The sequence below is a fragment of the Callionymus lyra genome, chromosome 1, assembly GCF_982586985.1.
Source record: "Callionymus lyra chromosome 1, fCalLyr1.hap1.1, whole genome shotgun sequence".
NCBI lineage: Eukaryota > Metazoa > Chordata > Actinopteri > Syngnathiformes > Callionymidae > Callionymus > Callionymus lyra.
In genome coordinates, this window is record NC_141818.1 from 35,837,244 (window position 1) to 35,864,505 (window position 27,262).

General features: G+C 38.1%; 1 protein-coding gene across 1 annotated transcript in view; it reads right to left on the reverse strand.

Moving 5' to 3' along the window:
• Window positions 1–443: 443 nt before the first annotated feature.
• cnnm2b (cyclin and CBS domain divalent metal cation transport mediator 2b) overlaps window positions 444–27,262 on the reverse strand; it is a 35,744-nt gene continuing 8,925 nt past the window's right edge. The window contains exons 2-8 of the mRNA XM_087804927.1: window positions 7,677–7,820; window positions 6,276–6,413; window positions 4,850–5,019; window positions 4,577–4,670; window positions 3,559–3,621; window positions 1,648–1,826; window positions 444–1,565 (exon numbers count right to left, since the gene is read on the reverse strand). Coding sequence (XP_087661053.1) covers window positions 1,296–1,565; window positions 1,648–1,826; window positions 3,559–3,621; window positions 4,577–4,670; window positions 4,850–5,019; window positions 6,276–6,413; window positions 7,677–7,820 — 1,058 coding nt within the window. The 3' untranslated portion in view covers window positions 444–1,295. The remainder of the gene's footprint in view (window positions 1,566–1,647; window positions 1,827–3,558; window positions 3,622–4,576; window positions 4,671–4,849; window positions 5,020–6,275; window positions 6,414–7,676; window positions 7,821–27,262) is intronic.

Consider the following 27,262-nt stretch of genomic DNA (forward strand, 5'->3'; position numbering starts at 1 on the left):
TAGTCCAGGCGACAGTTGCGTGTTTCACTCCCTCACAATCACACACACACACACACACACACACACACACTCAAGAGTATCATTCATGGACATGTTTAATGTCGAGGTTGCTTTTTGTGACGTTGATGCTCAACATTTTAGATGAGGTCATTAATACTGTGCAATTATCAAGTTTGATTAAAACTATAAAAATAAAAAATAAAAACAGAACAGATGCTGAGTCGACACTTTTTTCTTGGAACGTCTCCGTGAAGATGTTAGCATCGCGATGGAGCGTAAGGAGAGACGAGGAAGACACATGTGGGGGAGCGAGGGAGGGACACAGGGAAGGGGGTGACAATTTCACTTGGGGGTGCATCTTTTGCATATTTTTTTCCAAATCAAACACACATAGAGAACAAACGAACAAAAATATCTGTCGATTAACAATAAAGTGATTTGTTCTTTCATCATAATCATCTCTTAAATAACGTGTGGTTCATTGCACTTTGTTAAAAATAATTAATATGATTTCTCTTAAAGGCAATCGCGTGATTTTGTTGTTTTTTTTTAAGGTGAAAAAGATAGAATCTACTGAAGGCCCGATTTAAGGATCATAGTAAAAATAGGAGGATCTGTAAATATACACTGTAAAACCTCCACCTCCTCATGTACACCAGTAGACCTACATATATGTAGCATGTCCTTGCTGATGTGGCACGCATGCTGCGGCACGCTCCTGTGCCGCCCGGTGGCCGTGCCACGTCCACACGCGTACATATATATATACATACAATATTATAAAATAAATAAATACAGGAAACATTCTTGGTTCGTGGTGAAACGGTTTTCTTTCGATGCGGTTTTTGGTGACCAGAGTTCTGGGGTTTGAGTCCTCGCTGAACCGGATCCGATGAGTTTCCCTGAAAGTTGCACAGGTCGGGGGTGAAGCGCGTGTGTGTTGTGAGAGCGAGTCCAGTGTAAGAACAGGGGGTGGGGGGAGGGGGGGTCCAGGTCTTTGGCCTGAAAGAGGGGAGGTCTACGTTCAGTCCTCCAGTCCAAGTCACCGCCATGAAGAAAAAAAAAAAAAAAGGAAAAAAAAGAAGTCCAGGTGCAGCCTGTGTGAGCAGGTGGAGCCGGGAGCCTGGCAGCGTCCAGGTGGGGGCGCTCCAGCGGGTATCCTCCCCTTTATGAAAGGGTGTACTGACTCACTGATGGGTGGGGGGGGGGGCTACCGTTCGAAGCAGGACCTGCTTCCGCCCTGCCTTCCCCTTATCTCCGCCCCGGGGGTGAAGGTCGTGGTGGTGGTGGGGTCCCTAGACCGGCCCGTCGCTGTGGGGGGCGCTGTGGTTGCTCCGACTCACACAGTTCTGCTGCTGGTTGAGCAGGTGGGAGGTCTCGTTGGCCGTCGCCACGGTGACGGCGGGGGTGCCGCCGGCGTGGACGGCCGTGGCGGTGGCGGTCTCCACGGCGTCGTGCAGCTCGCTCAGCGTCAGCTCGATCTTGGTGAACTCGCCGTCCGTGGACTGCGGCGTCTTGTCCATCCGAGACGCCATCACCGCGTTCTGGTACTGCTGGCGCGTGACCTGTGGGGGGGGGGGGCGGAGGTCAAAAGGTCAAGGTCGTGGATGAACCTTACAAATGTTGTTTTTTTTTTGTTTTTTTTACCTTGATGAACTGCAGGTCTGAGCGTGCCCGGACCGAGTAGTCCGGCACGTAGATCTGCAGGAAGGAGTTGAGCTGGTTGTTGCTGCTGCCCAGGGTCGGCGTGATGGCGTCTATCCGGTCGCTGCGGTTGAGAGAGTCCGAGTGGTTCAGCCCGAACGGTCGCGGAGGAGACTTGTTCTCTGTCGGGAGGAAACCAGAGTTGTTGTTTTTTTTTTATTATTAGCAACAGGTCCAGTTGTCTTGCATCCCACTGAAAGCAGCTGTTGCAGTGACGACAAATTTCCACTGCGAGGCGCTGTGTTCAAAGCAGTTGGGACGATACAGCCAATTGTGATTGTCAATCCTGGCAAAAACTGTTGTCATGGAGATTAGTCGAAGCTTTTAAACTTATCCTTTTTCTCTATTTCTCTCACAGGTAAAAACACACTAATAGCCAGTAGTAATGTAATCACGTTCCTTCAAAATATTTAAGTGAATATGTGTTTTTATATCAGTTTTAAAAACAAATTAAATTGATATAAAATACAATACAATGATACTCGGCTCTGAGGTCTGTGGATCAGAATCTACTGATGGTTCCTGAACACGGTTCAGGACCAGAGGAGAGAAATCCTTCCAGGCTGTTGCTCCTAAGCTTTGGAACGATCTTCCTCTCCCTCTGTCTTTGATGATCTACTGACTCCTTCAAGAAACATCTTAAGACACTTTTATTTGTTCAGGCTTTTCCTTGATTTTCTGGAACTCCTGTTGTGTTATCAGTTTTATCTTGACCTTTAAAGTATATACTTTATTGAATATTGTTTTGATTGTTTAAGCGCTTTGTGACCCTGGTCTGGAAAAGCGCTATACAAATAAGAATTACTTACTTACTTATTTACCTTTTACATATTAAGCTTGATTTTATTCAACAACAATATATATATATTTTAAACCTTTATTTATTTGTTGGTCCCTCAAACCAGCCCCTGTTTAAAATGTGGCCCCTGAGGTAATTTCCCGGCTGCGTTTGCCCAAGAGGAGAAGGAAACGTCTATGTTTTCCCACCGAAAACAAACCAAAAAAATAAACCATAGTAAGTATTTTGTGGGTTTTACCCACAATTCCCGGCGTCGCCTTGACCCTATAAGGAGTGTTCCTGCGAGCAAGCTAACTTATGAACAATTGACGCAAATGTTGAAAACTTTTATCTTGAAGTTTCATAAAAGCGATTTGATTTCGGGAGTCCCGGATGTTGTTCGCCACCAATACCATTTTTTTTTCTTCTTTTAATTAAAGGCAGATTATGTTTTCCACTTCTTAAGGAGTGAAAGTCACACACACACACACACACACACACAGCTTGAGCGACGCTAATGCTACTACACTGACTGGAATGTATGTAATCTCATGTCGGAATATGAGCGTGTGTGTTCGAGCGAGCCATTTGAACTCGCACAGATTAGAACTTTTCTTGATTCTGTGTAAAAAAAAAAGAAGAGTGTGGCAGGAACGCACACGCAGAAGAACTCTTGTGTGCACAGCTTGTCGCGACGTGTGTGAGAGAACATGCGTGCATGTGGTTGTGTTTGTGTTCATGAGTGTGTGTGTGATCTTCACTTACATGTGTCTGAACATGTCTGTGTGTGTGTGTGTGTGTGTGTGTGTGTGTACGCGCGGTGTGGCGTCCAGCAGGGGGCTGTAGCTGTAGGTCTTGTTTATGTAGGCGGAGGGTCAAAGGTGAGAGGCGAGGGGGGCGGAGCTTAGGGGCCTCCAGTCGCCAACACCATTCAGCCACTTGAGGAATGGCTCCGAGGATGTTACAGTCCCACACTGTTTCTCACTTTTACACTCGCATATTCAAACCGATTCTCACACTCTCACACAGTAACACAATTGTTGCACAACAACACATTAGAGGAAACTCTGGAGTACCTGGAGACCCCGCTAGCGATTCAGCTCGACTGACCACGAAGGTGCGGGACAGCGACAGAGGCACTTGAGGGAGAGAAGAAACAGAAACATTAGAAAAATGATCTACTTTAGTAAAAAGTTAAAATGTCTAATGGGTGTGAAGGGGTTCGTAATATAAATCAAGACAATTATAATTGAAAAATATATATTTTTAAATACAAATCAAGACATTTTGTATCCGTAAAGTAAAAATATCATTAAACTATGAAAACTAGTTTAGTAAAACAATGTGAATACTGAATAGTAAATGTTTTATAAATCAATATTAGTGAGAAAAGAAGACTACATAGAAAATGTAATAATGTATTAAGTAATGGTCCTAAACATATAAACAAACATCTAATAAATATATAACATTGTTAAAAAAGAAAGAAAGAAATAGGCACTTTTATGTGGACAAAAGAACAATATGATGAATAAAAACTTCTACAACATTTAACATAGTATAGTAATACAAACAAATATAACATAGAAAATGTTTAGGATTAGACACGACACCAAAACAGTTCTAAAAACAAATCGAAGAAGATTTTATTTCTAGAACAAGTATGTAGACTTAATATTCACTTCAAATAAGAGTAAACAACACAATAAAACACGATTTCTTACTTAAAGATGAACATATTTTAGCATCGATTTAATTCATCAACTACAAAAGTTATTATGACTGTTATTGTCATGTTTTGTTTACTCAAGTCAAAGTAGCAAGACTTGACGTTCTGAGGTTTGACCACTAGGGGTCTCTCAGGTCCAGCCCGCCCAGGCTCAGGAGAAAAGCGCCGCAGTTTATGAATGGAGCGAGGACGCACTCTCATGACGTCAGCACAGCCAGAGACCATTTACACGCCTCTTAGTTCAACATTAAACTTACAAAAAAACATTTGGGTAAGATTATGTCTGTTTTTATCGCGTTTTCTGGAGGAATTTAAAACAGTTTTATTGCTTTTATTGCTAATGATTAATTCCTAGAGTGTCTCACCTGGAGATGTGGTCAGAGCCATTGTCCCGTAGAAAGAAAAAGGTCCTGCTTGAAACTTCATCCCCTCTTTTCCAGCCTCGACTTCAACCTGCCCCTGTCACATGGCATGCAAAACATGAGATCAATATACAAAAACAGCTGATTTAGCTACTTATTTTACAGAAGTTATCGTAAATATATATTTCCAACGACTTAAAGTCCATTCTTAATTGGAACACAGCAAGAATGTGATAGTAATGGTTACGTTAAGTGACAGACGTCTGCTGAACAAACCTGCAGGATGAGGATGAAATAATCCACAGGCTTGTTCCTGTGGAAGAGGTAGTGCTCCGCCGCTCGCTTGTTCTTCTCGTCGTACTTCATCTCTTGGATCACGTTGGGATGCTTCAACAAGCGCAGCAGAATCTTTTCCGACATTTGCACGGGAGAGAATGGATCCACCTCTGCGGCGACACACGGGGAAACAAATGGATGTTTAAGGTTATTTTTTAAAAGTTCTTGTGAGGCCGCTAAGACATTCTTTGTAGCTTGAGAAACCAATCTTTGAGTCTCAACTCTCTGCTCAGTCCGAACTAAGCAGCTAAACAAAGACATTGACTTGTCAAATACATTTTATGACAGTATCAGGAGGCGTCAAGTATAAACAACAACAAAAAAAAAGTTGACAAGAGTTAAACTGTGAGTTTAAATCTTTTTTGAAGTCTGTGGTTAGTCCACATATGTAAACATCATTTTGTATTTGTCATTTTCTATTTGTTGTCTGGTCTTATTACATTTATTACTGTGAATATTGTTACTTTTTTGTCTTTGTTTTATGTTGGTTTGTATCGATTCTTGTAAACTGTGTATTTGGTACATTAATAAATATATTGTTTAAAAAATGTTTACTTAATTGTGAAATACTTCATATAATTCGTTTGTTTTTTTATTTTAAGACTGCGAACAAAAAATAAAGAAAAGTGAACAAATGAAGTAAAAAAATATATATATTGAAATATATTAAAAAAAAAAAAAAATTCAAGAAAAATAATCACACAAAGACATAAGTTAAATAAATATACATGATACATATACATAAATAAAATACATTTAAAAAAAACCAAAATAACTAATAATAATAGTGAAAAAAAAGGCAAATACTTCTCTAGAAAAGAAAAGAAATGATCCCAAAAAAGACAAATAAATAATTTCGACTAAAACAAATAATATTGAGAATCAGTTATTTACATAAGCACAATTAACTGATTTTAAACTGAGGATGATCTTATTTTATTTTTTATTTATTTATTTTAGATGATGAAGCTTCATGAAGCAGTGTCATTATTTTGTCCACTAGATGACGGTCTCTGAACTATTTTCCTTTGTTTTAAGAAAAGTGTTCTAATGAACATCATTTGTTTATCCTGATGGCGCCACCTACTGACCTCTAAAAACATGACACTGTATCATGAAGCTTCATCACTAATCTAGTGTGACCCCAGAATACATTCATGTGGTAACTGGGCTGCACTTTGTAAAATCCTTCCAGCAAAAAAACATCAATTTTCCCACGCACATGCACACACCACTACACACACTTCACATTCGCTCTACTCTACACCCACGAGCACATTTCACACACACATTGACACACACATGTTCACAGTGAGGTGCTGAAGGCCTCCCCGAGGGGAGTCGAGCAGCAACACAGCCCACTTGCCTGTTGCTAGGAAACGCAGGGTAGCCAGCAGAAGCTGAGGTGATATTTTAACCTTCATTTCATTGTCGGTCAGCTTGAAGGCCGAGAAATCCTGCTTCCTCTCCCGATGCGTGATTTTCTTCTTGGTCTTGTTGTCAGCTGAGGAAGGCAAAATAAAAAAGTTGAAGAAGAGTCTTGGGGGGGTCAAACCCACGTCCTTCCAAGGGCGCCGTAGCCCCGGGTCAGCGGGTGACTAAACTTGAGTTACCCAAACTTTTTTTTTTTTTTTTCCAGAAACTTTTGCTGTGGTTCCGTTCTCGGAATAAGGGGAGAGCTATAGGGGGCTACGTTGTTAGCTTAGCACATTCTTAGCATTTCTTCAAGCCATATGTACGGACACAACAAATAAACAGGCAACCCTCCTGCAACTATCAGCACAGTCCAGAAAATACTCCATGAGGAGCAAACTTAACTTCACTTATTTTTTTGATAAAACTTCTAAACTAAATTTTAATACATTCTCTCACCTCAGAACCAGATACAAACACTTCAGATTAAGCTGTTTAAATGCTAAACTGGACACTGACTGACCCACTAACCTAAAACTGACCCACAGTCATCACAACTTTTTTTTTTCTTCACTCTTCTCTCGCTCAGAATCTCTTTTATACCTCAATAAGTGACAGTAGTGGGTCTGATTCGGTCAAGGTTTCTGCCTCATGGTCACACCAAGACTGATGTATGTTTTGAAAGAAAATTGTTAACAGGTAAAGTCAGCACTGAAACCCTAGACCAGGGGTCCCCAACCTTTTTTTTTTTCGAATGTTTATTTTCATCGATGTATGTTCGATTGTATGCAGACGATGTTGTTTTGTACCCGTGTGTCTCCTAGTTTTTAGAGACTTTGTGCCAATGTGTTAGATTATTATTAGGCATTATTTATATGGACTCTGACTCAGAAGTTATGTCTCTTAAAGAGTTTGTGTTTTCATTTTTGAAATGTCAAGAGTCACATGCTAATGTTATTTTAGAGAAAAATCAGGTAGTGATGCTCTGATGAAGCTTCATGAAACAGTGTCATTATCTTCAGAGTCCACTAGATGGTGGTCTCTGCACTATTTTCCTTTGTTTTGAACAACTGTTCTAATAAAACATCATTTCTTAAACTGATGGCGCCACCTACTGACCTCTAAACATCATGACACTGTGTCATGAAGCTTCACCAGCCCATCATTTTCGGCAGTAATATCCAATAGAACCGATTATTATCTATTTTCTTTCTTCGCGACCCAGTAAGAAAGGTCTCACGGACCGGCACCACTGCTCTTCCGTCACAGATCAACCCTGACAGCCATCTGTTCCACTCTGCCTGCACTCTCTTCTTCACCACGTACAGAATCGCATCCCTTGTTGTCGACTTACTGTACAAATCTGTCTCGTCCAGGATCTCCGACTTGATGATCTCCTCGATGACGTCCTCCAGTGTGACGATCCCCAGGACCTCATAGAAGGGGTCTCCCTCGCCCTCGTTGTTCACCCTCTGGACTATGGCCAGGTGGGATTTACCTGGTGAAGAGAAGCAAACACAAAAGTCATGTCAAGTCGGGATGAAACAGCAGACAGGAAGATATTCTGTGATTTGAATCGTGGGGATATACATCTGACCAGGTTCTCAGTAGAACCAAACTGTAACTGGTACCATCTTTGATACCATCTTTTGTATTGACTGTCTTTTTTCCAATGTAACATTAGCCTGTAACTCTTGACACATGGAGATGCTTGTTTCAGTCAAATATTTAACCCTTGTGTTATCTCAGGGTCAAGTTGACCCAGTGGCCTGAAGCAGATGTGTTTGTGGTGTTCCTTGTGTTGTCTCGAGGCCAAGGTCGACCTCCACCACAGCATCTATTTATGGAAGCCAGGGAGATCGCTCACCTTGACCCTGAGACAACACCAGAGTAAGTAAGTAAGTAAAAGTCCATCTTGACGAGAAGAATTGAAGAAAATGTTGGTGGCAGACGTTTAAAGAATAACAACAGAAGTACTTCGAAAGTACACAACATGGACGTTACAGACGAGGTATTTAGATGTTTCTTACGGTGTCTTTTGAAGATCATTTACTGGGCAGTAGTCGCTACATTAAGATGCACCTACATTTCTGCCTATTACTCTAAAAAGAACAGATTACTCAAAATAATCCCAACATGAGGGTGAGCAGAAAATGAGTGAAGTTTGGCCGAACTATAACTTAAACATTTTTTTTTTTTTTTTTCATTTGTGCTGATTTGTTTTAGACTTAAAATGATTGGGTGATGCTTTTTATTGTAAGTGCACTACAGGTGAGTATCTGGCAATACAATACTAACATGATACAGAGGCAAAAATACGCAACACTGTAACAACAAGTATATATGTGTAGTATTGTTGAGTATTTGACTCTGGTGTTGCAGTATTTACAGACCACATGACTCTTGACAAAGTCGTAACTGCTTTCATTTGTTTTTTTAAAACCAAAATATGTCCAAACATCAGCTTTAAAAAGGTCGAATGTATCCTCTCATCCTCAGTCATCATCGGGATCTCATTGCTCCTTTAGTTGCGGTGGAAGTAACGACTGCTGCCACCTAGCAACCGGAAGTTCAATTGCAACAGTGAATTTTTAAAATTGTAAAATAAAAAATCGAATAATTTTATTGGAGTTTAAACCATAAAACAACTACGATACAAACAAAATGTGCTTCATATGATCTGAAAGTGAACAAATGAAAATCAATACACTGCTGTTGAATATCGATTCTATACCGTGAAGTGTGTTAATATTTGAATCTACCCGTAACCAGAGCTATCTTTACTTACTTACTTACTTACTAACCAAGCGACTAAGTTTCATCTTTGTGTGAGGACGTAGAATTAAATAAAATAAAGGAGGTTCGAAGGGGATTTTATGCGATCCAGTCCAAAGTCTGACTGAAACATGTGAAGTTGTCAAAGAGTCTCACACTTGTGTCAGCAGGAGCCTGAAGACAGTCAACGTCACCGACAATTTACAGTCACACAGTCCAGCATTTCATCATCCGAAGCCCCCCCACACGCCCCACTCACTCCCCGCCTCACATCTGCGTTCCCAGGACCCCTCGGCGTGCTATATGAAAAAGATAGGAACGTCCATGTATGCGGAGAAAAAACTGTCACACAAGACGCTGAAACGAATTCTTCGCCGTTTCTCAGCTTGTGATCATTTGAAAGGAATTTTCCAGAGGCTAATATTAGTCCCCACAAAATGAAGTTTCCATTCAGCGCCGGCAACATTCTCACCGGAGCAGCGGGCCAAGCAAGCCTCGGGTTTCGGGCCGTTTGCATGCAGATGCAACCGAACAGTGGAGGGTGTCACGTGCGAGGAGGACAGATTCATCACTGGTTCAGGTGCAGCCTCAGCGTTTGTAGCTGCAGACACTGCAGCGACGGTGCTTTACTGCGCCACTGATGTGTGGACCAGCTCTACCGGAACAGAAGTTCTACGTGTGTTCACGAAGAAGTCTACAACCGAGTGGACTGTGAAAATAATGACGCTGCTTCATGGAGCTTTATCGGACCATCACTACCTGGAAGGTGTTTCAAACCATTAGCACGTGACTCTTCACGTACAAAATGAAAACAAACTCCATATAAATCATGCTGAAACACAAACTCACACATTGGCACAAGGTCTCTAAAACTAGGAGACACACATGTACTGAACACCATCGTCTGCATACAATACATACGTAGATGAAAATACACAAACATTTGGTTGCAGCAGGTCAAAACTCTCTTGCTGATTCAGCGTTTTTTTTTATTGCATGTTTATTTGACGATTAGACCAACAAGTGAATGATTGGAAAATGTTGCCTCATCGCCGATGTGTTGACGTTAACGCGGGCAAACACTGATGGAGTGTCAATGGTTAAAGTAATCCCCTCTTTAGAAGTTCTAGAGCAAACACTTCTAAGGAATATTTTAAAGTCTTGTCTCGAGTGAAGAAATCATTTAAAATTGTTATTAATATTTAAAGTCAACAAAGGTTGACAATAGAACTCAAGAAGGCGAGTAAAACATTCTTGTCTTTAGAAAGAAAATATTTTTTACCCCAAATGCTTCAACTACACAAGTCATTTAGGTGTAATTACTTCATCGTAGTTTCTTTAAAGTGATAGTTCACTCAAAAATCTAATTTAACAAATTTTGTAATCACCTTCATGTTGGGATTATTTTCGGAGTAATCTGTTCTTGGATGGATGGATGGATGGATGGATGGATGGATGGGTGGATGGATGGATGGATGGATGGATGGATGGATGGATGGATGGATGGATGGATGGATGGATGGATGGATGGATGGATGGATGGATGGATGGATGGATGGATGGATGGATGGATGGATGGATGGATGGATGGATGGATGGATGGATGGATGGATGGATGGATGGATGGATGGATGGATAGATAGATTAATAACAGTTGAAGATTTGTTATTGAAGTATTAAACATTTGGATTATGCATGAATACGATTTAAAAAAAGGTAATACAATTGTATTAAACTAAGAGGCTTTAATTTATAGACAAAACCCCTGTAAACCCCTGTTTTATTTTGAAATATTTGTCGGATCAGACGTCAGGAGTTTGACGTTTTATCTTGGACACTCAAACCATAATGTCGTAACACCGGCTCAGGTGGGTTTTGTCAAGATTACAGAGGTTACCTATTACAGGTGACCTGTTGTAATGGCTTGAACCGAGGTCATCTCGACAACACAACTCCAGTTATTCAGTAGCCATGGAGGAAGAATAATGTTTGTGCAGCTCAACGGGTCATAATGTCAGAGAAAGAGACGTCGTAGAATCTGGATTAAAAACAGTAGTTTTAAAAGATATAATAAAAAAAAGGAAAATTGTGGAGGGCAAAAGTCATAAAAAACCTCAGGAAGGAAGGAGTTGAACAAAATTAAAACAAGTCCAAAACAATAACACAATAAAGAAGAATCATAGCAACAGTACAGGGAGACATTATTAATGGTTATTTATTGTGTTGCTATGACGACGAGGCTAATGTGAGCAACACAAACAAGGAGAGCATGTATAGAGTTAATCGATGACACACTGGTCTTGAAAATTCCTCAAGGTTCATCCACTGAGGTCTGGAAAAGGCGGGAAACAGAGGCAAAGGTCACGGACCCTCCGGAGCCTGGAACTTGGCACCGACCTTGGCGAGGGTGAGTGAAGATGTCTGGGGCCCTATAAAGCCACCACTGCTGCCCGACATCTGGGACTGTCTCGTGCTGAATGCATGCTGGGATACCGCGACACACAGGCTCGCTACACACATTGAGGTCAGAGGTCAATTCACTTTCAATTGCACCCATTAAGGAAGTATGTGTTCTCGGGGCCAAGACTTGAGAGATGCAGTGACTTCCTGCTTCAGCTGCATCTGAAGGTATCGTAGAGGCTTAGAAACCTGCATCTCTGTGAGAGGCTTTATCTCCGTTCGTCCATCCATCATTCTACTATCTATCTATCCATCATTCTACTATCTATCTATCCATCATTCTACTATCTATATATCCATCATTCTACTATCTATCTATCATCATTCTACTATCTATCCATCATTCTACTATCTATATATCCATCATTCTACTAACTATCTATCCATCATTCTACTATCTATCGATCATTCTACTATCTCTCCATCCATCATTCTACTATCTATCCATCTATCATTCTACTATCTATCGATCATTCTACTATCTCTCCATCCATCATTCTACTATCTCTCCATCCATCATTCTACTATCTATCCATCCATACATCATTCTACTATCTATCTATCTATCTATCCATCATTCTACTATCTATCGATCATTCTACTATCTATCCATACATCATTCTACTATCTATCTCTCCATCATTCTACTATATCTCCATCCATCATTCTACTATCTATCCATCCATCATTCTACTATCTATCGATCATTCTACTATCTATCCATCCATCATTCTACTATCTATCCATCCATCATTCTACTATCTATCTATGCATCCATCATTCTACTATCTATCTATCTATTTATCTATCCATACATCATTCTACTATCTACTGTATCTCTCCATCCATCATTCTACTATCCACCCATCTATGCATCCATCATTCTACTATCTATCTCTCCATCCATCATTCTAATATCCACCCATCTATGCATCCATCATTCTACTATATATCCATCCATCCATCATTCTACTATCTATTTATCCATCCATCATTCTACTATCTATCTCTCCATCCGTCATTCTACTATCCACCCATCTTTACATCCATCATTCTACTATCTATCTATCCATCCATCCATCATTCTACTATCCATCATCTATCCATCCATCATTTTACTATACATCATCTATCCATCCATCATTCTACTATCCATCATTCTACTAGCTATCTATCCATCCAAGATTCTACTATCCATCCATCTATCCATCCATCATTCTATCATCATTCTACTATATATCCATCCATCTATCATTCTATTTATCCATCATTCTACTATCCATCCATCTACCAATCAACAACTATCCATGTTCTAATTTCCATCTATCTATCTCTCCATCTATCCATCTATTCATCCTCCTACTATCCATCCATCATACTATTATCCACCCACCATCCTTCATCTGCATCTCTTTGTAAGTTTTCCTGTCTGCTTGTCTATAGGACCGTCTATCCACCCATCAATCATTCTATTCATCCATCCATCTATTCATCCATCTACCAATCCATTTATCTATTATTCTACTATTCATCCATCTATACATCAATTGACTGTCCTTCTATCCATCTACTATTCATCCATCCATCATATGGAACTATTTAGTTAAACCATAATCTTTAAAGTAGTCATGCACTTTTTCAAATCTTTTTTAACACTCAAAATGAAGTGTTTTTATTTCATGTCTAAGCATTTGTCCATTTTTTGACAGAAGATAACAAACAATAATCTTTTAGGGTTATACTTATGTATAACCTTGTCTAATACAGAGATGACCATATTTACAAAATCTTGGCATATTACAGTTTCATATTTATGTCCTTCCATTTTTAAATTATGTTTTCTCATGTTAAAGCTGACTTTTATTTGTCTTGTCTGTCTCTCCTTTTTTTTCAAACCCTAGCAGCTACTGGAACACGAAAACCGGATGTGAAGTGTCGCGCTCTGACAAGCCGTCCATCCTTCCAAACAAAGATGCATCACCCTCCCTGAGAACCTCTACTCCGGAGACAGAAACATTCCCAGAGTATTTAAGGAATGCAGTTTCGTCATAATTTTCCATAGTGTAAGGACAATCTATAAATAACCAAAAAAAGGCTTAGAAACTTTGTGTGGGAGTCTTGGAGGGATGGGAGGGAGTCAAAACGGTCCTTGCTACCACAATGTTTCCAAATAAATGACATGAAAAACAACTTTGGATGGATGGGATTTTTTTTCTCTACGATATTTACCTCTATTGCAAAGTCCATTATTTTCCACCCAGTTTGACCTATTTTTCCATCCACATGGGCAACAAGGACGGTGCTATTAATACGTCAAATATTTGTCTTCATTGCAACAGGAAGCATGTCCGATAAAAATAGATCAACTCTGTACAAGGAGAGCAAATACTGTGAGACGAGTGCTCGAATTGAGAGTCGATTGATTAAGAAATTGAAAAAATATGTCCTCAGTATTTGTCGTTAACTTAGAAGCATCACAACTTACCATGGGAGTCAACATAGTCATGATGCTTACACAGATCAAATCACAACCTTTTAGAAAAATCAATAACTAAATTAATTTTTCTGAGAATTTGACAATGTTTACTCACCAGCTTTTATGAACAATTTTAAAACATACAACAAGTAAAACCATTGTATTCATAAAAGAGTGTTTATTTTACTAAAAAAAAGTTTTAAAATGTTCCTAAATGACAAAGTATATATATTTAAATAATCTATTATGGAGCCTCGCGCAGTAGTGACTTGCTGAGTAATATAATGGTGACTTGCAGAGTAATTCTATGGTAACTTGCTGAGTAACACTATGGTGACTTGCAGAGTAATACTATGGTAACTTGCTGAATAATATAATGGTGACTTGCAGAGTAATTCTATGGTAACTTGCTGAATAATACTAAGGTGAATTAGGGAGCAATACTATGGTGACCTGCAGAGTAAAACTATGGTAACTTGCTGAGTAATACTATGGCGACTTGCGGAGTACTACTAAGGTGACTCACAGAGTAATACTATGGCAACTTGCAGAGTAATACTATCGTGACTTGCAGAGTAATTCTATGGTAACTTGCTGAATGATACTAAGGTGACTTGCTGAGTAATACTACGGTGAATTGCAGAGTAATACTATGGTAACTTGCTGAATAATACAAAGGTGACTTGCTGAGTAATACTATGGTGAATTGCAGAGTAATACTATGGTAACTTGCTGAATAATACTAAGGTGACTTAGGGACCAATACTTTGGCAACTTGCAGAGTAATACTATCGTGACTTGCAAAGTAATACTATCGTGACTTGCAGAGTAATTCTATGGTAACTTGCTGAATGATACTAAGGTGATTTGCTAAGTAATACTATTGTGAATTGCAGAGTAATACTATGGCAACTTGCAGAGTAATACTAGGGCAACTTGCAGAGTAATACTATCGTGACTTGCAGAGTAATTCTACGGTAACTTGCTGAATAATACTAAGGTGACTTAGGGAGCAATACTTTGGTGACCTGCAGAGTAAAACTATGGTGACTTGCGGAGTAATACTGTGGTGACTTGCGGAGTAATACTATGGTAACTTGCTGAATAATACTATGGTGACTTGTGGAGTAATACTATGGTGATCTTGCAGGGTAATAATAAGGTGACTTGCAGAGTAATAGTAAGGTGACTTGGGGAGTAATAATATGGTGATCTTGCAGGGTAATACTATGGTGACTTGTGTAGTAATACTAAGGTGACTTGCATAGTAATACTATAATAATCTTGCAGAGCAACAATAAGGCGACTTGCAGAGTAATAGTAAGGTGTCTTGCGTAGTAATACTATCTGCATTTATCTGTTATCTTTTCTATGATTTAGGACATATTTGATTTGTGGGTTTACGTAATTATTTTTAAATGCTGAAAGGGCTGGAAGGGATTGGTTTGGACGTATTTGAATTGAGCCAGAACCCTCTAGTGGTTATAGAGCGTAAATACAATATGACGATGGCAAATTGTAAATTGTAAATCTCCTTTGTGTAAATGGTTACATGATAGTAAGAAGCTTTGTCAAGTGTAGAAAAACAAAACAATTACACCCCTTCAACTAACATGTGGCAGAATACTTGAGAAATTCAGACTTAAGAAATGTTTTTCCCTTAAAAAACAAACAAACCAGAAAACGGAGAAAACCCTAAAATAACCTTAAACTCTAGGATCTAATAAATCAGGTGCGATTATGAGAAACAACCATTTTATTTTAACACAAGTTAAACAAATCAAGACAGCAAGTCGTTCCCTTGTTTGCTCTAAATAATTTTAGAATATTTTATCTTTATTTATTTTCAAACTTTTCTTGGAAAAGGAAACCAATGTCGTTGAAAACACATTTAAACACCATCATGTTCGTCAGGTTTTTTTCTGATACAAGATCTAAAAAAAAGCCATTTATTTGGCCAAAATGATATTTAGATGGTGGGATTCTTATTTATTTTTGGTTTGTTTATACAGAAGTTGTTAAAAGAAATATAATTAAATGAAAGATATTGTAACATTCATACGTACCACTTGTCATTTTGGCCAAGGTTTCATTTAACACATTAATACAGTTTTAATACAGACCGTTTTATATCTTAAATGATATAATATTGAAAAAAAAGTAGTTTTGATTACACGCTTTTATACGTGATAAAAAGCTTTTTTAGACTTGTTTGATATTTTTTACATTTTCTGCTAGACCTTACCACGGACATAAAAGGAAGATGAATAGAAGATCAAACACACAGATGACACAGGATGTCAAACTTAACAGTCACATAATCACTCCGACAATAAAACACTTGTCTCTTCATATCGTAAAAATAACTCAAGTCGAATTGATTTCTAATTCCTCCTCTGATCTAGTTTGTTACCAAGTGACGAGCGTCGAGGCAGTGAATGCATCCTTTCATGTCATCAAAGGCAACTTCTGATATCACTTCAAATTTGTCCAATAGTCCCTTCCTTCATCATTAATGCGGCGGAACATCCAGGTCACTGGCCTGTTCCCTCACGCTCATCTTGACTGATCGTCCATGGAATGAACCCCCTCTTTATATTATTTTTATTTTTATTTGTTCAGGCTTTTCCTTGATTTTCTGGAACTCCTGTTATGTTTTCAGTTGTATCTTGCAATAAAGTATATACTTTAAAGGGCAAGATAAGGTAAGGTAAGGTAAGGTACAAATAAAGTTTTACCTTACCTTACCTTATCTTGCCCTTTAAAGTATATACTTTATTGAATATTGTTTTGATTGTTTAAGCGCTTTGTGACCCTGGTCTGGAAAAGCGCTATACAAATAAAAATTACTTACTTACTTACTTACTTTATTGATAAGGTGAATAACAGAGATCTTATTGATGCATCAAAATGTTATTTAAGGAAATGTTATTATGTTATAAAAGTAATAAAGCGTTCAAGAAGTTAAAGGGACTTTTTAAATAATAAAGAATGTGAATTATAACTCACAAGTATGAGAAAGAAGAACCACTAGTCATGTCAAACAGGAAGAAGAGTTGAGGCTAGCCAGGCTGTTAGCATTATTAGCCTAGTTTCTGGCTTTTCACGGCCATCAAAGACCTTGTTATGATCCATCAAAACAGTAAACAGACTGGAACGAGCCGAACACTATCTGACGACTCGGCTCCATCGCTGATGGTGACAAGATCACTGCGCTGCTACTGGCTACAGACGAACGCTTGCACAGGCACGAAGTGAGAACAGCCGTACACACACACACACACACACACACACAGTGCTGGAAGGACATTGTTATTCAATGAGAGAAGCAGCTTGCTGTCGTAGCTGGTTGCGTTTGTTGTTGAAAAGTCCCCCGGGTGGAGATTCCTTGAGCCTCAGTCAGAAGGAGAGGCATCAATGGGCGACCAGTGGGGATGGATGAATGGGCCTGTGGTCAGGTGCTGCTTTGTTGTGAGTGTTGCAGCTGCTGAATGGTGAGCCTCACTCATGAAATATGACTCATACGTCAGGTATTTCCAAACACGCATTTCAAGACCTCGAAGCATTTGAAGTTGTACACAGCACTGGAGTTACGATCAAACTCTCGGTAAGCTACAAAGCTAGCAAGGCTGCGTAGTATTTCAACACATATTATTTGGCTTTGATACCTTAGTATCACTCAGCGATGCTCTGTAGTATTGCTCCATAGTATTACTCTGTCGTATTACTCTGCGAGGCTTCGGAATATAACCCCTCAAGAGTTAGTGGTATAAGTCCATGAGGCTCCAGAGTATTACTAATCAAGGCTCAGAAGTATTACTCTGTAGTATAACTCAAGTGTATTACTCCATAGTATTAAAACATATTAAAACCCAGAGTATTACTCCGCAAGGCCACTAGAGAAATACTCTGCAAGGCTCTGTTATGTGGTATTACTATACGTTGCTCTGTGGTAATACTACGCAAGCCTCCATGGTATTACTTTTCGAGGCCCCTTGTTACTACTCCACGAGGTTCTGTGGTACTACTTCGTGAGGCTCTGTTGTAGTACTCCATGAGGCTACGTGCTATTACTCCATGAAGCTCTGTGGTATTACTCCATGAAGCTCTGAGGTATTACTCGGCAAGGCTTCGTAATATTACTCCATACAGCTCTATGGTATTACTCCATTAGGCTTTGTGGTATTACTCCTCAAGGCTTCGTAATATTACTCCTTAAAGCTCTGGGGTATTACTCCATGAAGCTCTGAGGTATTACTCCGCGAGGCTTCGTAATATTACTCCATAAAGCTCTATGGTATTACTTGATGAAGCTCTGTGGTATAACTCCGCGAGGCTCCGCGAGGCTCCGCGATTACTCCATAAAGCTCTATGGTATTACTTGATAAAGATCTGTGGTATAACTCTGCGAGGCTCCGCGATTACTCCATAAAGCTCTATGGTATTACTTGATGAAGCTCTGTGGTATTACTCCGCGAGGCTTCGTAATATTACTCCATAAAGCTCTATGGTATTACTCCACGAAGCACCGTGGTGCTAGTCGACGAAGCACCTTGATACTACTCTCTAAAGGTCTATGGTATTACTCAATGGGGCTCTGTGGTATTGTGGTACCTTGGGAGGCTCCACAATATTGTGTCTTATAATCCACTGCACTTTATAGTCTGAAAAATACTGTACAGACTTCAGGTATGTCAAAAACTTTATGACAATTTGGTTAGGAGTCACGAGTAATTATCAGCTATTTCATCAGCATGAAAGATTATTAAGACATCACAGCTTAGCTTGTTTCTTCACTTGTTTGCACGGGTTAGATAAAGAACAATAAGTTGCTGTTTGAATTATAAAAAATAAAAAAAGACTTTGCTTAACTTTAATTTATTTTCTTTTTGTCTTTTTGTTGGTTTATATATACATTTTCTAAACAAATACAATACAAATAAACTTTTTTAATGGCATCCAAGAAATGGTTGGTGTTTAAAAATTGTTTGTGTTTTATCCTAATTTAACTCAACTTCACCAAACAAACTCATAATATACCTCTTATTTAATCTTAACAACTGGCATCTTTCAAATTCACAAAATCAACGTGAATAATAATTTACTTATTCCATCCAGTGAGCCACATACAATGTAAACCACTGAAATAATCTACACCTTAAGAGTAAATCAGCAGAATTAAAGGGATCCATGCGTTTAGTTCGCTGTAAAGGGATGATTGTTACCTAAAAAACTACTTCAACTAGACTAAATAATGGAAGGTTTGAATATTTTCAAGACCTAAAAGAGTGTTTAGAGGGGACCCCAAATAAACCACTGTTGGAGCAAGCGCTGAAAAAAAGCTTTGGGAGTTTACAGTAGAAATCAGTCATTTCAACATAACACAGTCAGTGCAGACCGATTCATAGACTCACACCGAGTCCCTTTATTATCCAAAATTTAAAAAACGAACTAAAATGTATTCATCTTGTTCAGTAACACGTTTGATCAAAAGGAATTGGTCGTCGTTCTCATAAAACAAAAATAAGCTTGTCGCTAAAACAATAACAAGATTCTAATAATAACTGATAGAATGAAGAAAGTTATAGCAACTGTAGGAGAGTTTGTGGACGAGCGTTAGGATCAGAGGGGTCAGCTGCAACTCAGGAACTCTACCAGCAGTGCCCCCCCTGCTGTCAGCAGGGTGACATGTACGGCAGCAGCATGTTGTCAAACATCCCACGGTTCAGGGCGAATACAAGCTTCTCTGGCACAGATACACTTGTCAAAGCGAATTATGTTCTCGCTCGAGTCTGAATGAATGTTATTCATCGTTTGGAAAGACTCAAACAGAGTCTTAAGTGAGTTAGTTTGACAATTTCACATGTAGAATCAAACATTGTCCCTCGTGCTCAACGGCCACTCTGATTGGTCAAGTGCAAGCTGTGACTAGCGAATCAGTGCACGAGGATAAACCGGAAATGACGATGGTTAACACTGGATAAGCAGCGATGGCACAGACGACGGCACCACTAGAGGGCAGACTACAGTTTGTAAAAAAAAAAAGATTTAAAAGATGCCAGAGTCGAACCATCGCCTTGTATCTTCTTCTGACCATTGAATTAGAAATAATGGTGAACGTGATCTCGCTAATTATGTATACGACACTCAATCACGTAATTGTGTGTTTGTGTTATTGTGTAGGTTGCTATGCTGTCACTAAATGAGACCATACTCTCTAAACTTTTCCAGAGAAAGACACAAAGAAAAGTGGAAATACCGCTGCACCAAATTCACCAATTCATTAAGGCTCAAATAAAAAAATGGACGCTGTCCGGTGTCCGCTGAAATTTGGATGATTTCGCAAACAACTTCCTTCGCTTCACTGTCCTCTGCTGAGCTACAGTATATATGGTAACAAGTAGTGATGGTCTGATGAAGCTTCATGAAACAGTGTCATTATTGTCAGAGTCCACTAGATGGCGGTCTCTGCACTATTTTCCTTGGTTTTGAACAACTCTTCTAATGAAACATAATTTTTAAGGTGATGGCGCCACCTACTGAACTCTGAACAACATGACACTGTTTCACAAAGCTTCACCAGACCATCACTAGTAACAATATGTTTTCGACACGTACTACAGAACATCTTGATTGAAAATCCATCCAAAGTCTGATTGAGTTTTTGGGGAAAAAGGTCCGACTGGTGGATCCCATCAAGGGAGTTTAATAACTATCTTGACTTCAGACTAAAAACACCTCACAGCAAATAATATGAGCAGTTTAAAAAAAAACAAAGAGAGACACACGAAACAATACACTTAACCCTGAAGGCAACACAAAGGATAACTCAAACACATTTGTTTCCGGGCCACCGGGTCACCTTGACCCAGAGATAACACAACGGTTCACTTTGCCGTCTGTTCTGAAGAGATGAGAGAAGCTTCGGTAGAACCTCGTGAAGGTCAACAATAACAGAAAAGGTTCTGGAGAGCAGTGTTTGTGTTAAACACTGGTCGATACAGTGATGAATAAAATACATGAAACACGTTTAGTTTAGCCATAACAACGTCTAACGCTTTACTAAGTAACTTTAAATGGTGTTGATCATGGATCGGGTGATGATTCAAGTTTGAGGATCGTGACAGAAAATCAACATTTATTAAATCCAGCACGACTCTAATTACTGAGCGTTTTATTTATTAATATTGTATTTAAAACCTCCTCCATGCTCTGATTTATTTCCATAATTAGTGTTATTCTCATATGTGGTTGTATTTGAGTGTGTTTCTTTAAGTTATGTTTATTTGCAAAACCCAATTGGTTTTGAAGCAGAGACTTGTTGTTCTTAACAACAGCATCTTGTTTTGCTAAATACAATTTTTTTTAAATAATTTCAGCGTGTTAAAGTACTTTGAACATCTTGAGCACCTTGCAACAACACCAGCGATAATAATCATACGGGCCACATGTCCCTTGATATCCTTATCTCTATTCTACAAATGTATTTAGACATTTTTAGGAATTTTAGTGTTCACTTAATGAGCTTCAAACTTTTTCACTTTGTTTATAGTTAGCTTTTTGCAGGTTAAATAGTAAACACAGTTTACAATTTAACTGGCTTTTCTTTTATGTTCTCAAAAGGCTTTTAAAACTTGATTGAAAAAATACCAACTTCTTTACTCCATATTAAGTCATGAGCATTGTTATTTCACAGTAGGGCACAAAAAGTAATATTTTTAAATTGGTATCTACGGATACTCAAAACCCAGGGATCGGTATCAGGATCATAAAAGCCAGAAACGTGTAAAACTGTTTTTGAAAATAGAAATTTGTCCAAACATCAGCTTTAAAAAGCAACTGTACAACAACATGTATCCTCTCGTCCTCAGTGCGAACTTTATTGTAGATGTGGGGAAATGTATATTCATTCATTCAATACGTGCCCCTTATTAACTAAGGGTTGCAGAGGGGTGGAGCATTACCCAGTTTCTTCAGGGAGAGAGGCAGGGGACACCCTGAACAGGAGGCCACACACACTTATACATATGGACAATTTCCCCAATTTCCCAATCAACCTCCGTATATTTTTGGACTTTGGGAGGAAACCAGAGTGCCCGGAGTAAACTTAGCAGTACTTAATAACGCTGAAATGATGTCCAATAGTTTTATTTTAGCAATAAAAAAAACTACAATATGTAGTCGTTAAGAACAATATTTTGTAAACTAGTCAAATAAAAGCCAATGGTCCTCTCTGCTAAAAAGAAATTGGGTTTTGCAAATATATATACAGTATAATATATATATATATATATATATATATATTATATATATATATATATATTATACTGTATATATATATATATATATATATATATATATATATATATATAAATATACTTTTTTGAATAATCGATCTAATTTAATTTACCCTATCAAAGGGTATCGTGAAAAAGAACATTTAAGTATAAATGTGTATAAATATTGTGCCCCACTGATGATGTTGGATGACGCCATTAAATATTAGTGTGATTCTCTCCCAGTCAGGGGCGTCTCCATCAATAATGGAGTGCGTCGCATGTGGTGATTATCGTGGACGACCCACGGCAACAAAGATCCTCGATTTCAGCAACACGTTCCCAGAAAAACCTCAGTCAGCCTCTTTGTGACCAACAGATATTCCGCAACGTCGTCGCTTTTATAAGCAACACAAGTAAAGGTAACGGTGTGTGTTTGCATTCATCTACAGGAGCGATGATACGACGTTCTCCGCTACTGTAGCAACAACAATATATTTTATTTTAAGAAGAAATTAATTGTAAGAAAACTGTAGTAACATAGTAAACATAGGAAGTTGTTACATCAGACTGAATATAAACGAGGGATCTACATTTGTATTTTAAAAGAGAAGAAATACAAAGAGAAATTAAGTTAATATTTGTATTTTTTGATTGCATTAAGTGCTGTTGGAGCGTATAAAATAAAAAATATTTAAGTGTATGTATTTTCTTTCTACCCTAATATAAGAGTTAGCTTAAGATACGTAAATTAAATAAACTTGAATGAAATGCCATTAAACTGAAACAGTAAGTAAGTAAGTAAGTAAGTAATTTTTATTTGTATAGCGCTTTTCCAGACCAGGGTCACAAAGCGCTTAAACAATCAAAACAATATTCAATAAAGTATATACTTTAAAGATCAAGATAAAACTGAGAACACAACAGGAGTTCCAGAAAATCAAGGAAAAGCAGTGACTGACAAAAAAAAAAAAAGTCTGTCTCCAAACACTCCTTGTTTTGTTGCTCCAAGTTTCATTTTCTGTCACATCAACAGCAAACAGGAAAGAGTTTTAAATGGGCCTAAATGGATCAGAAGATTGACACAGAACCAGTGCAAATATTTGTATAGATTTCTTCCCCGTTTTTAATTGGAGTGGTCGCCAGAGAAGATGCTAACTGACCTGTCTGTGGTCTTTTTTAGTTAAACTTTGCTCCCATCCTTCCCAGCCCTCTAAAAGAAAGGCTCCATCAGCTGATCGCAAAGAGTGCTGGTGTCCCTCGGGCCTGTGAAGGGCCCGTCTGAGCCCTTTTTTCCTGGTCCTGGTGAATAGAGGGACGGACAGTGTGCCTGGTGTTATCAATGAAGCCGGCCTCTTGGCGCGCCCGGGTCCAGCTTGGACGGCGTCCACAGCATGGCATTAGGCCTGAAGGTTTGTGTCGTTTGTAATTTATAACACTGAGAGAAACGGGCGAGAGGACAATATGGAGGGAAGAGGGGAGAGAGGGAATGTGGATGGAGGAGGAGGAGGAGAAGAAGGGGGATGGGACGAAGGCAAGTGGCTCGGCTTCTCTACTACATGTAGCTAGTTACCCCGACTTGAGTGAAACGCTGGAAATAAGGCGAGGCCTTTAACAACTAGGAGGGTCTTATACTGGACACAGTTAACAACTAGTATGAAACAGCTTATGACGTCAAAATAAAAGTGAAACAAACTTTTTTTTTAAATTCTTAAATCTAAGATCTAAATGTTTGTGTTTGTCATAAACTTTTTCTACATGGTGTGTAGCAGTACAATTTATTAGCGCAGGGGTGTCCAAATATCAACCAAGACTATATTATCTAACTAAGAGTGAAGTTGAAAATACAAGCTCCTGTACAACATTTCTAACTTCTTAAGGTAAGGTAAGGTAAGGTAGAACTTTATTGATCCCTCAGGATCTCCATCTCCTTTGGGAAATTGTTTTTTTCCAATAGCCACAGCAAATACAGCAATTTTTCATAAAAAATAAATCAAAATAAAATAAGAACAAGAAGAGAAATAAAGAGAAAGAACAAGATGATACTATCTAAGTCTAAAAAGATAAAGAACATAGATCAAAGAAAAATAAAAAAGACAAAGGATACACATTTTGGACTAACATAGAATAAAACATCATGATACTTTCGCTCCACTCCTGCCCCCAAACTCAGAATTATACAATTTAATAGCCCGAGGAATGATTGAGTCCTTGAGTCTATTTGTTTTGCACCTGGGAAGGAGCATATCTTCACGGACAGAAAAAAAAGAATTGAATGAATAAGCATTACTTTGAATTGCTTTACTAAGTTTTTTTTATTTTCATTTTTCTTGAGTTATTTTTAACGGTTCTTCTATGGCACCAACAAAAACACTTCGATTCGTACCAAGTTTTTGGTGAAATTTTCTGACCAAAATTTGCTCAGGATTTTATTAGTTTCAGTAAGAAAAAAAATGATCTCATGATGTTGAACAAAAGGATCGTTCAGGAACTAGTATTAAAGAGAAGGTACTTGTATTGAAAAATGTTAACACAATACCCAGCTTTATGGTTCTGGTTGAATATTACAGTTTGTAACGACCATCTTGAGAACACGCGTGGTTTAGCGTAACAACACGTCTCTGTATCAAAATCGTTAGTTCATTAACCTACTAATACGGCTTTAAATTACGGCTCAAGGGAAATTCATTCCTGGCTTCTGTTTTTTTGGAGATTATTCAAAACAACATGGTTTTTGTAATAACAATTGGCTATTTATCCTGACAGCAGCGATTTTGACGTGTTTTATTTCCACTTTCTGGAAATCTTCGAGAGCCACGATGAAGTTAAACTACTTTGCTTTTCGTGAACCACATTAAACAACCTTACTTGTCCTTTGTGACTTTAGTTTTATCATTAGAACATGACTTGAAATGCTCATAACGTTAGCATCATAATGAGCAATAATATTTTTGAATACAGTCGTTTCAAAAATGTACTATGTATCACGTATAGGCGATAAACAATATATTTAATTAAATACCTTTTCTGAAACAGACAAACAAGACATTATGAATAGAAACATAATAAGAAATATTTCACATTCCCATGTTTTCAGTCAATCAGACGGGTGAATTAAATGCTCACATTTTGAGCCCAAATCTTGAGAAAATGCCATTAAATTATGTATCACAACTAAAAACACTGATCGGTTTAGTACAGATTCGTGAGGTATTGGTTACCAGGCCGCACAGAATTAAAAAAGAAATAAAATAATATAAATTATATTCTATATACTATTCCTGTCTGAAAGGTTTTTAGTTTTAAAAAAAGGTACTTTCTCTAAAGCAACATTAGTCGGTGACTCTTCATAGTTCAACATGTTTTCTTTTAGTAGTTTACCCCCAAAAAAACCTGGAAAAACAAAGACCACATTATTTATTTGACTGTTTTTATGTGAAGGCTCCTCTCCCTGCACTGCAGTATGGAACGCTGCTATAAGGTGCCACAGCAGATCTCTCCCTCAAAGTATACATGCATTTTTACTTCTTTGTTGGCAACTTTTGAATTATTTATTTATGTCTTTTTATATGTTTTTTGTAATTGTATTGTAGTTATATATTTATTTGATTATATTTATTTCTTTATTTAATTGATAAACATGTATTTATGGATGTTTTTTTGGACAAATTAATTTCTCCTCCAGGGGATAAAGTATTTATCCATCCATCTAAAGGCCGGCCCACATAATAACGCCGACATTAAACGGGTCAACGCTGCAAAAGGTTGGGGAGTCAGTAGTTGACATGTGACGCCGCCCCCACACTGAAACAAATGAGTGGAGCATGCAAACACGCCGCTAGGCTGATGCTTCTGTGTTGTATTCCTGGAGAAAATAAACACACAAACATAGATTTCAAATAGAAACCACTCCAGATAATGCAACCATTTACAATTAAAGTAAGTCATATTTATTTGTAAAGTGCCTTTCACATCATATTTAATAGACTTTATTTTTTTTGTGTAGGGTTCACTAACCGTTTTTTGCACCACAGACCAGTTTAACAATAGCGTTTTTTTCACCGAAGGAACTACAGATTAAAAACATCTTAAAAAATAAAATAGCAAAAAACAAAGTTGAAGAGCATAAAACTATATAATAATCAATGACTAAACTTGATCGAAATCCCGTTTTTACATGTCAAAAGTCACATTGTTATATCAAATTAAAAACACATTTCAGATATATATATAATGACAGAATCGACAAAAACTTTATCATTTAATTATTTTTAAGTAACAAACGGAGCAGTATATCAAACTTTTAGGACTTAAGGTTTTACAACTGAAATAGTAAGAATTTATTATTTTTGCTTTCTTATAATTGGAAAACTTGAAACCTTTTGTCAGGTCAAATTCATGTTAGAATGAAATGTATTAAATACAGTGACATATATTTAACGTATTTTTTTATATGTAGAAATGAAGGGAACTTTTAAGATTCCCATGATTGAAATTAGATTAAAAACATATTTTCTGTAAGTCAGATACGTCTTATTCTTGCGAGCATTTTAACTTTATCATTATACAAATATTCGTTTTAAAACTTGATGAATATCGTTATAATTCCATGAAAACATCTGACAAACCATTCCCTGCATAACATTCATCACAAGGCTAAACGTCGGGATTGTTACGAGGTGGTGTGAGGTAATGCTTTTGGAGTTCATGCCAGGATTTAGATAAGAAAAATCTGAGAGACCACAACAGTCGACTCAACAAATCCCCCTCCTCACCCAATAGACACTGACCCTTGACCGCAAACAACTTTCGATCACTGTACGTGGGAGGAAATCAGAGGTTTTCACTGTGAAAATTACACAATTCTTTTCACAACAAGAGTCTTTTAGACATAAACAGATGCCGTGTTGTGGTTCTTGGGTCCCGACCCGCGTGCCAACTGGGGCGTATTAG